This window comes from Panthera leo, chromosome A3, assembly GCF_018350215.1.
Source record: "Panthera leo isolate Ple1 chromosome A3, P.leo_Ple1_pat1.1, whole genome shotgun sequence".
Classification (NCBI taxonomy): Eukaryota; Metazoa; Chordata; class Mammalia; order Carnivora; family Felidae; genus Panthera; species Panthera leo.
The window spans coordinates 119,336,883-119,349,123 of record NC_056681.1 but is presented as its reverse complement, the minus strand read 5'-3'; the positions used below and the strand labels follow the sequence as shown (position 1 = coordinate 119,349,123).

At 39.3% G+C, this 12,241-nt stretch overlaps 1 protein-coding gene across 3 annotated transcripts in view; it reads right to left on the bottom strand.

The window, feature by feature from the left end:
• ASXL2 (ASXL transcriptional regulator 2) overlaps window positions 1-11,049 on the bottom strand; it is a 123,703-nt gene extending 112,654 nt beyond the window's left edge. The window contains exons 1-2 of one of the 3 annotated variants that reach the window (XM_042933500.1): window positions 10,768-11,048; window positions 10,179-10,406 (exon numbers count right to left, since the gene is read on the bottom strand). Coding sequence is in view for 1 of the 3 variants with exons in the window: in XM_042933496.1 (XP_042789430.1) it covers window positions 10,768-10,824 (57 nt within the window). In the remaining 2 variants the exon portion in view is untranslated. Of the gene's footprint in view, window positions 1-10,178 lie in introns of all 3 variants that reach the window. The other 2 variants (XM_042933496.1, XM_042933498.1) reach the window with 2 other exon arrangements.
• Window positions 11,050-12,241: the final 1,192 nt, after the last annotated feature.

Sequence of the window (12,241 nt, the reverse complement as noted above, 5' to 3'; positions counted from 1 at the left end):
CAAATACAGATTGAGAAAGTATCTAAAAATGATACAAAGTAGACTAAAGCCATTTAAAAATTATAGCGTTTTAAGGCACAATTTAAATCACAAACATGCTCACACAACTTTTAAGATTAAAAGCATAAAACATAAATATCTTCACAGACAACTTTTATAACCCCTTGAATTAATATACAAATTCCTGGTGGGAGGTCTACAGAAAGTTAGTTTAACAATCATTTCCATTAAATCTCTACCATTTGCTACCTCTTGTCAGCTAGAAAACAAACTTGGGAAATAAATATGAAGCAAATCCAGGACTAAATGAAAAAAAATAGGCAAGTTGTCCTTCTATCCTCTCCAACATCTGCCCTCAAAGTGTGACTTTTGTATCACAAACTTGTAATAGGTTTTCCCCTGGCAAAAATGTCTCTAATTTTTTTTGGCTTTTTTAACATTTATTTGAGAGTCAGAGGGAGACAGAGCATGAGTGGCGGAGGAAGAGAGAGAGAGGGAGACACAGAATCCAAAGCAGGCTCCAGGCTCTAAGCTGACAGCACAGAACCTGACGGGGGACTCAAAGCAATGAACCGTGAGATCATGACCTGAGCTGAAGTCGGACGCCTAACTGACTGAGCCACCCAGGTGTCCCAAAAATGTGTCTAATTTTTAATGAGAAATAACATTAAATGTGTTTTCACAAGAAGCAACAAGCAACCCAGAGCTACTATGATGTTCGACTCCCAGGAGCAGTAGTCACATTTAATACAGTATGACTGGCTCCTTCTGGAGTTGTGCAACACATGGCCCTGATTGATTCTACCACTGGCACAAACCTGAAGACCAGTGGTGCAGAGGACAATGGTATGGAAAGAACAGTCATACAGGAACTCAGAGAGAGAAGAAAAATCAACATGAGCTAGTATAACTGGGGAAAGAGTTTTGCTTTCTTTTTTCATTTCAAGAATGGTAAGGTTTTGTTGTGTTAAACAGCATTCAATAACCTCCTGTATGTGTGAAAACTTCAGAAGACCAGCAGGTCTAAAGGCTTCTGCTGGAGAGCTGTTAAGTGGGATCGGTGTAGGTAGAATAGATATAAAATGAGAAAAATTTGAATGATATGGAAAAAAATTTATACCCCCTCCCACCCTTTTAATTCAAGACAGCCGTACTGTAACCCTCATAACCTCTTTACAATAAATCCCTCAAATGACCAAAACTGCTCAAACACAGGTGTGATGCTATCTCCTGCATAAAAACTCCATACGGTTCCTAAAATCAAAATAGTTGTCAGCCCAACTTCTAAACTATTCACATTTTGGCCCCAACCTACCTCTTCTGGCCTGATCTTTTACCATTCAGTACTCAAAGGTGAATTAGCCATGCATCAAACATCCCCTGCATTTTTCAGTGTTCCATCTTTTCAGCTCTTCTGTCTGCTTAAAATGCCCTTACCCATATTCACCTATGTGAATTCACCTAACGTTTTATCAATCATCCCTCAATACCCAGGCCAAATATTCTGAGACCAACCCTGCCATGTTCCCTCTCCACCAAATTTTAGTATTAGTCTTGTTTGCTATTAAACAGCCTCTACAACACAAATTTATTTTGTGATTATGTTTAATTATGAAACTTAGGTTAAAACAACATAATTTTATCTCAGCTTCTACGTTGTCAGGAATCTGAGCATGGATTAACGGAGCCTTCTGCTCAGGGTCTCATTAGGCTGAAATCAAAGTGTCAGCTGGGACTGACACTGAACTCATTTGAGGCTTGGGATTCTTTTCCAAGCCTACTACCAAGCTTATTTGTTGGCAGGTTTCAAGTCCCTTTCAGTTAGTTCCCTTGCTGACTTTTGGCCAGGAGTCACTCAGCTCCTAGAGGCTCTCTGCCACTCTTTGCCTCATGGCCCTCTATATAGGCAGTTCCTAACGTCTAAGAGTGGAATTTTGTGCAGAATCTCCTGGAGCAGGAAAAGGATTTTCAGTGAGTTCTTAAAGTTGTTCACAGCTAGTTGAAGTCTCTGTGTGATTCCACATTCACCTTGGGAAACAACTGGCAAATGGGGTCCCTGAGGTTAAAGGGCTTTTCATTACAATAGTCTCAAATCTCTGTGCTTATTTGCTAAGAAAGAACATCTTCACAATAGTTTTCTCATTCAAAAACATAAAGCAAAATGGGGTGCCTGGGTGGCTCAGTTGGTTAAACGTCAGGGTCTTGATCTCTGCTCAGATCATGATCTCAGAGCTCGTGAGTTCAAGCCTCGGATTGGGATCCAAGCTGAGTTCACAGAGCCTGCTTGGGATTCTCTCTCTTCCTCTCTCTCTCTGCCCTTTCCCTACTCTCTCTCTCAAAATAAACATTAATTAAAAATTTAAAAAATAAATTGCACTCACTCAAGAGAACAGTGTCTTCATTTTTATCTCCAATTTAAAAAAAGGTAAAGAAAAAAAAAAGATTCAGCACTCATGTGCAAAAAAGTGAGTTAAGCTCTGCAGACAGAAACATTTAAAAGTCTCTGCCCTTCAAGGCACCTGGGTGGCTCAGTAGTGGCTTACTCTTGATTTCGACTCAGGTCATGATCTCATGGTTTGTGGATTCAAGCCCCACATCAAGCTCTGTACTGACAGCGCAGAGCCTGCTTGGGATTCTCTCTCTCCCTCTGCCTCTCTCTCTCTCTCTCTCAAAATAAAAAAACTTAAAAAAAAAAAAACTTTAAAAACAAAATAAAAGTTTCTGCCTTCAAGGGGCACAATCTTACTGATATATAAACTGAATTTCCCCTTATTTGTCCACAATGAAACATACATTTAGGAAAAATATGTCTTTGAAGCTGAACATTTTTTTTTTAAGTTTTTATATCCTTTTGAAGGAGATAGAGACAGAGTGTGAGCAGGGAAGGGGCAGAGACAGAGAGAGAGACACAGAATCCGAAGCAGGCTCCAGACTGAACAGTCAGCACAGAGCCCGATGCAGGGGTCAATCTCATGAGTCATGAGATCATGACCTGAGCCGACATCAGGCGCTTAATCAACTGAGCCACCCAGGTGCCCCAAAGCTGAACATCTTTTAAAATTTATACTCTATTTACAATCTTTAATAATCTTCTTTAACAGGACTCAAAACCTAGAAAGGCATAAAAGGTAGAGATTGATAAAACTGTTTACATAAAAATAAAAAATGTCCAGGCAGCAAAAAAAAAAAAAAAAAAAAGGATAAATCAGTCAAATCAAAAGACAAAAATGAGAAAGAGATCTGCAACATGAATGACAAAAAACTATTTCCTTAATCTACAAAACAACCTTAGAAATTAGTACAAGGGCACCTGGCTGGCTCTTCCTCTCGGGGTCATGAGGTCGAGCCCCATGTTGGGTGTACAGATTACTTAAATAAATAAAACTTAAAAAAAAATTAGTATAAAAGGGACCAGGAAAAAAAAAAAGGCAAAAGATCTAAACAGCCAAGTTTACTGAAAAACATACAGATAGTCAATTAAGTATAGGAAGTTACTTTATACCTGCACTGTCCAATAATGGTAGCCATTAAACAAATGAGACTATTTACTGAGGTTTGTTTTGTTTTGTTTTCTACATAGGCTCCACACCTAACATAAGACTCCAACTCAGGACCCTGAGATCAAGAGTCACAGGCTCTACTGACTGGGCCAACCAGACACCCCCAAAAATAAGGCTATTTAAACTTAAAATTAAATAAAATTCAAAATTCAGTTCCTTAGTCACACTAGCCACATTTCAAGTGCTAAATGGCCACATATGACAAGTGGCTACTGTGTTGGGACAGTACAGATATAGAACATTTCCATCAAGTTCCACTTAACAAAAGAAATGTTTTTTTAATATATCAAAGTGGCAAAGAATAAAGATTGATATATTCCTTGGATTAGAGAAAAGTAGGAAAAAGGCAGTAACCTTCAAAATTTTCGAGAGGAATATAAATTGGCACAAATTCAAGTTTACAAACTCTTAACTATTCTATTCACACAAAAGTACATGCATCCAGACACACAAACAATGTACATGCATATGCCCACATGTATATATTGAACTAGTTGTTACAGAAAAAAAAAACAAACAATGCTATAAATGGCCTATACATCGGGACGCCTGGCTGGCTCAGTCGGTGGGGCATGAGACTCTTGATCTCAGGATCATGAATTTAAGTCTTACATTGGGTATGGAACCTATTTAAAAAACAAAATAAAATAAATAAATGGCCTATAAGTCAAAAAATAAATAACTGATTTTTTTTTTTTTTTTTTTTTTTTTTTTTTAATGATGGTACATTTAAAAACAATGGAATATCAAGGTGCCTGGGTGGCTCAGTTAAGGGGCTGACTTCAGCTCAGGTCATGATCTCACAGTTCATAATTCGAGCTTCCCATCAGGCTCTGTGCTGTCAGTATGGAGCCCACTTCAGATACTCCGTTCCCTCCTCTCTGCCCTCCCCTGCTCTCTCTCTCTCAAAAATAAATAAATACTAAAAAATAAAAATAAAAAAATGTTTAATAAATAAATAAAAACAGTGGAATATTAAAACATTTAAGGGAATGAGGCAGATATTAAAATGAGGCAGACATTAAAGGTATCCATGATATTCACAACTAAACAAGTTGCAAAACTGTATATAAAATATAAGTAGCTATACATATTTATGTATTATCTCTACATACAGAGTTAGAAGTCCAGAAAGCTATATTTGAACTATCAACTGTAATTTCAGTATGGTAACTAAATATCGTCAACATTTCAGGATGCAGACTTTCATTTAATCTTGTTTTTATTAGAATGACTCATCCAAGATTAACTCTTTACACTTTTCTGTTCCTCTTTTTTTTTTTTTAAGAATGAGCCTAGGGGCACCTAGGCAGTAGCTCAGTCAGTAAGCATCAGACTTCGGCTTAGGTCATGATCTCATGGTTCATGAGCCCCGAGCCCCACATCAGGCTGTCTGCTGTCAGCAGAGCCTGCTTCAGATCCTCTGTCCCCCTCTCTCTCTGCTCCTCCCCTCCACTCTCTCTCAAAAATAAACATTTAAAAAAAATAAATGAGCCTATATAGCTTTAATAGAAACTCAAAGTAACTCAAACCAGTATTTTTAAGTCATATATAAATTCTAAAATTTAGTGTATTCAATAACCTTTTAAAACAACATTAAAAACATGACAAATCAAACTGTACTAAAAATACTAAAGGGGTGCCTGGGTGGCTCAGTCATCAGTCAGTTAAGCGTCTGACTCTTGATCTCAGCTCAGGCTCAGGTCACGATCTCATTGTTCATGAGTTCCAGTCCCACATCGAGCCCTCAACTGATGGCTTGGAGCCTGCTTGGGATTCTGTCTCTCCCTCTCTCTGCCCCTCCCCAACTCATGTTTTTTCTCTCTCAAAATAAATAACCTTTAAAAAAATTTTTTTAATAAAAATAATAAAATTTAGTATATTCAATAACCTTTTAAAACAACATTAAAAACATGATGGATAAATCAAACTGTATTAAAAATACTAAAGGGGCGCCTGGCTGGCTCAGTGGATGGAACATGGAATTCTTGATGTCAGAGTTGTGAGTTCAAGCCCCACGGTGGTGTAGAAGTTACTGAAAAACAAAATCTTTAAAAAGAAAAATAAATAAAATAAATGAAAATAAAATTACTAAATTGCACACTACTATAAACTATGAGGCTGGTCTCTATGCAATATAGAAAGAAAGACTACAGTACTAGAGAGGCATTCAGAGGTCTTTGGTAAAAAGGACAAAGATAGCAGGTATTGAACCCTACTGATGAGTTCCCTGCAGTTGTATCTTCCACACACTGGCCTCCTTCCAAACAGCTTTTATAGTAAAAACATAAATGCCCTTTCACCGACAGCGAAACTGCACAGCCTTTTAAGAAAAAAAGAGTCTGCAGATGAGGAAATAGCAAGGCATTCTACAAATGTGATGCTATTTTCTCAGCTCCTGTCAGAATTCTAGGAGATGCAGTAGCAGCAGCACCTTTCATAGAAATGTTTAATTTATGTGCTCAAAAGAGGTCTGTTGTTTTTTGTTTTTTTTTCAGTTGTTAGGAGGTTTGTGGGCTTTTAAGACAGGCACATAAAAACAAGACAGAAGGAAAGACAAACTGAAAATAACACAGAATTCAAGAAGCAAAACACAGGGGAACTTTAATATTATGGCAAGAAGGAACATCAGTCAAGAGTGTTACATCAAATCACCCAGCACAAACAGACTTGCAGATAGCAATTTCATACACGTATCAAATATCTTACAATTTTATGTCAATTGTAACTCAATAAAGCTGAAATAATAAATATAAATGTGCACTTGGTATTTTGAAAATTATGGATCACAGCAGTTTGTCAATTTTTAATCCATGCCCCTTACAATGCTCTCTCATTCTATTTTCTATATATTCCAAGATTTTGCCCAGTTTTACCTCCAACAGTCTATAAACAATACATGTAATATCTTTTTCCAAGATGCACACTCTTTCTTGGAGATTTTAATACTACTACAAATACAATACAAATACAGACTAAAAAGGACTCTGGCCTGGTCAATATATATCCAAGAGGATATAACCAGGCTTGGCTTTTAAGTCTGTACTTGTATTCATAATTTTTAAGAAAAAAACTACTCATGGTAAAGATTAAGGGTACAGAAAATTTCTAAGACTTCTATTTTTACTAAAGTACATTTTGTTAAGAAGTTTTCCTAAACATCTTTCTAGAAAACATCTTTCTATTCATTATATACTTTTATCATATTTTAAATTATTTTCCATTTTCTATACTTCCTCCACAAAAGTTTTTAGCCTCTGAGCATTACTTCTTTTTTACAAATGTCCTAGGGACACCTGGGTGGCTCAGTCAGTTAAGTGTCCAACTCTAGGTTTCTGCTCAGGTCATGATCTCACGATTCATGAATTTGAGCCCCAAATCAGGCTCCACGCTGATAGTACAGAGCCTGCCTGGGATTCTCACTCTCTCCCTCTCTCTCAAAAAAAATAATTAATTAAGAAAAGATTTTTTTTTTCTACCTTCCATCTTATTCCCTAAAGTTAAATGACTTTAGGCAAATGTCAAAAATAAAAACCTATGTACATTCAAAATAACATTAATCACTAAGGGAAATCTTCTGCCCACAAATCACATGCTAAAGACCTATACAAGACAGTCTGTGCTCACCTCTAACACCCATACTTCACTTCACGTACCCTGACCTCTTTGCTCCCAAGATATCCAAAGGTACCTCTAGTATAGAATCTCTTAAGGTTGCCTCCCTGTCCTTTCCACCTACAATCACAACTACCTTGTCCTTTTAGGACATTTTCCCCTTTTAACGCTTCCCTGGTTGTGGTGAGTAACAAGGGAAAAGTCAAAAGAGAAAACAGGATCAACAAGATTGTAGTATTTCCAAAGCTCTGCTGTTGCAAAAACAGCTAAATTCTTCAGGGATGTCATTAAATATTTAGATGATACAATGTTCATTTTGGTGTGTGTGTTTTTTTTTTTTTTTTTAAAGCATGAGCTTAACTTTGAGCACAGTTCTGAAGTCAGTGCAATGGTTCTCAAGATCTCTGGCTTACTACAAATCTTTGTATTCAAGTCGAACCAAACACTATAGATCTAATTCCCAATCATTTCATCACCATCACTGCTACCCTTAAAATTAAAAACATCCAAGACTGTTAACAAAATACTTGAGTAACAATGGGGGGGCCTAAGTCGCTCAGTGGGTTAAGTGTCCAAGTCTTGATTTCGGTTCAGGTCATGATCTCATGGATTCATGGGTTCGAACCCCACATCCAGCTCCTTTCACTGACAGTACAGAGCCTGCTTGGAGTTCTTTCTCTCTCTCTCTCCCCTTCTGCACATGCACTCTCTCTCTCAAAATAAATAAACTTAAAAAAAATTTTTTTTAAATACTCAAGTAAAGCTTTTTAATAACTAGTGTATTTATATAGGGCAAATAGAAAATCAGTAGGGAGACAGTCCAGTACAGTGAATGAGCATTCAAGTTCTACAGAATCTCAACTCCATCATCCCTCTCTCCGCTGTCCCTAGTTATTGGAACTAGTCTGTATGTTCTACATTTAATCAGCCTTTTGATATAATTTTACTATTATACAGTAATTATGAATATTATCTTGCTTTTTCAGGTTTGTAACAACCTTACATCAATCCATGTAGCTCTCACCTCCATGCATACCCTCACATCAAACATGTACATATACATATAATTAATTTTATTTATTTGTTGCTATACTATTGGTCAGAAATACAACCTCATTTTAACAGTGCTCCCTAAAACAGGACAGCCCTACAATGCAGATACCAAGAACACAATGAAAAAAGAAGCAGATAGTGCTCGTTTTCGTAATTTTATTCTTTCCTTGCTGAAACTGTTCCTAGAACATTTGACCCTAATGCCTATGAAATGTTTCTTTTTTTTTGAAATAAGTTTCTTAAGACTTACTTCTCCTAGTCGTTTTGATCTTACAAATATATGCAACATTTCTTAATTTAGGTCAAAGTTACTTCCGTTTGTCAAAACACTAATTTTCTGATCTCATTATTCTGAAATATTAAAGATTGACTTTTGTCTATTCCCCCTACATTTACTTCTACCTAGTCCTTCTTACAAATGGAAATCTTCTGAATGCAGAGGTTTAGTTTAATTCCTCACTTTACAGATGATAAAATGAACCAAAGAGCAGGGTGCTTTTTAGATTTTGCCTGCTAGTAAAAAAAAAGTTTTAGTGTCACCACTCTCATTCTAATTTTAACTTAGATTGAGGCTTTACATTTGTCAGAATCAAATAAAAATACCAAACCACTAATATTCTGACCCCTTCAAGAACTCACTCAGTACTCTACTTATTAAACTAGCCTTTCCATCTTTTAAACATAGCTAACTACGGCATGAAATGTTTATTATAAATGAGCAAATATAACTAACTAGAATTTAAATTAAAAATTGAAAAAATAAAAATAAAAATAAATGAGCAAATATATTAACCTATTATAGGAAACTCTAAACAGCAGATGCAAACTTTTCCTACTTGTCACAATCTCCCAACGATTAGACTATTTTATCCAAAGAGATCATAATGCAAAAAATACTCTTAAGATTCTAGCGACTTGAAATAAATATATTAGGGTTGTGGTCTGCTTACCTATAATTACAATTTGCCAGCCTTCTTTTAATAAAACGAAAAAGTCTTGAGGTATTCATCAAGTAGAAGAAAGTCTAACAGTCTTCTGTGAAGAAGCAATTTCCCCACCACCAAAAAAATTATTTCTAGAGTTTTATCTTTTAAAGGAAACTATCAGCACAGTCACAATTATGAAGATAGACTGTTAAGTGAAAACACTCAATAAATAAAATGTGCCTTTATTTATTCACTAACTTTTTCACATTTCCAACTAAAACAGAAATACAAGCTTAAGACTCATCAATCCCCTATCACATAAAATTTACAAAACAAATACACACGGTTTACAACAATGCACAAGATTGAATAAACAACAGAATCCAAATTTGGGGAAATAAAAAAGAATGGGTGGTAATGTAACAAAACATTAACATATAACTGAGGGGTGAGATATGTGATTTATTTTCTTCTTTATACGTTTCTATAATTTTCCAAATTTTCCCACAGTGAACATTTATTACTTTCGTAATCAGAAAAAAAAAATTCATTTAAAAAATAAACCATACATCACATAAAGGTTCATTTAGAAGGGGTCTTCATATTATACAAGTATTATTGACATGATTCACCATTAAAGATAATGCCTCCACTTTCTCACTTTCCAACACTAAAATGCTGTTTTACGTCTCTAACTTTTCTGCTGCATCTCCCAACGTTTTATTTCTACATACATGCACGCTTTTCGTTTTTTTCATACAACGTAATAAAAGTCTCACCATTCCTAAATTGTCCATTTTTTAAAACCTACCTCTAAATTTCGTTATAACAAAATGGGGGGGGGGGAAGTGGGGGGAAATGACAATTTTACCCACTAATCACAACTTCGTGAGGCCACCATCACTTTAGCTACGGAAAAGTCAAGGCCGGGTAAACTACACGTCCCACCATGCATTGCTGCCTTGTTCAGAGTAGGTCTCTACGGAAACAGAAAAAAAAAAAAAAAAAATTCTACAAGTCCCACCTGTTACTTCGTTTCTAAACACCTCCTGCACTTTCAGCTTCAACAGCAAACAAAAACAAGAGCCTCGTGACCTCACGTTGGACCCGGGAGCCCAGACGAGCAGGGGACCCGGGGTCAGGCGGCATGTCTGCTATAGCGGGTAAATTCTACCAAGATCCAGCGCTCCTCTCTTCTTTCCGGGGCTGGGTGCACGCACAAGCCTTCTCCTATCTGCATCCAATGGGGGCTCTTCAGCCGCACAAGGGAGAAGAACCGGTTACTGTGCAAGCACAACAGACTTCCCCATGCCGGGGCGGGGGCTACCTCAGTGTGGAGGTGAGAGCGACGTGACCCCGAGAGGCAGCTTCAAAACACTAAGGGGACTCGTCGCAGACGCAGGGAGAAGCCACAGCCCCGCGGCGACCCTCTTCCGCTGGGCGCCTCCATTCCCACAGGGATCACAACCCCGACACTAACCGCCGCCCTCTCCGCGCGGTTTTGTGCCCCCTTCAGCCGGGTCGCTGGGCCAATGACCTCCCTTCCCCTGCGACCGGCAGGCGGCGAGGGAACAAAATTCTCCCGGGCTTCCCCTTCGCTCCCTCCCCCTTACCGTCTTGGCGGCCTCCGCCCAGGTCCTGCCCTTCTTCCTACGGCCCTTTTCCCTCATGTCGGGTCTTGAACTGACTGGGAGGCTCCCGTGTCCGGGCTCCGGCCGCCCTCCCTGCCTGCTCTGCCCTGCGATGCTTTTCCCGCGGTGCCGGGAAAAGTGGGAGAAAGGGGAAGTCAGGTCCGAGGAGCACCCAAGCAGAGGAAGCGGCGGGGGTGGTGCGCGGAGGGGGGGGCGGGGGTCTATGGGGCGGCCGGTCCTCCTGCTGCCGTTGCCACTGCTACCGCCGCTGCCATATTGGGTCCTTACTGTACAGGCAGCCGCTGCGGTCACGTGACCGCTCCCGCGCGGCCGTCACTACTGTACGCAGCCGGACGCGCGAACGTGCGCGCGCGCCCCCGCCTCCCGCGCGGGGCTGCAAGACGAACGAGCCGACGGTCCGCTGCGTCCCGTCACTCCCCCGCCCTTCCGCTCTCTGCCTATCCTTTGGAGCATGCGCGGGAGGGAGGTCCGACGCTAAAGTGCGTCGAGCGTCCAGTGCTCACGCCTACAGCGAAAATCTGCCTGCGGAAGCGGAACTTGATCCGTCCCGGAAGGCTTATTGAACGGATTCTGACCGCGTGCCGGGCGTCTTGGTGGCTGTAGAGGCTTGGAAGAGCCGTGCTTTTCCCCCAATCGGCGACTTTCCTAGCTATCGCTTTCAATAAGCCTCGTGCTTGTGTTTTTTCATTAGTGCATGTTCAGGTTTACAAAGGTTATCTTTGTGACGATTTGCAACAATTTTTGTCTGCTCATTTAACCCGTTTGGATAGATGAGGCAAGTTGAGTTCGACCTGCCAAGCTCACCATTCTAGGCTGTGGGGAAACCAAGAATCAAGGCGCCAGCTCAAGAGCCGTTTTTCCATCTCCAAGGATTCCTTTAAAACTTAAGATGATCCCCTCAGCCCTTTCTTAAAGGCCACAAGTAACTGCGTTCACACTTTTTCAAGTGAATAGTCTCATCAAAGACCCAAATGGTGTCTTTTCTTTCTTGGGGACCTTAGTCACTTGCACAGTGCCTATAAATATCAGGCACCCAGTAAATATTTGCTGAATGAGTCAGCTGTCTGTAGTCAAAAATTGTCTGTAGGGTCCAAACAGCCTCCTGGAAAATCCAGAATGTGGCATCTTCCATCGCATGTTTTTATACTTTGCAAGGTAAAAAGAATATGCAGTAACGCCTACTGTTCTCTCAAATCCATCTGCTTTCAGAAGTTGTATCTAGTTTAGTAAACTTAGCCCTATACTATATTCTAAAATAGGACTGAGAGTTGGGCTGCCTCTTGGGAGGAAAGACAGGTGAGAGCAATACTTAACTTGGAGTCCATGGTTAGGCTTCAAAACCCCATGGACCCCCTAAAATTATGAACAGCCTTTTAATGTAATTGTGCATGTTTGAGAAAAGAACTCATGACTTTCTCAATTTTTCAAAAGGGGC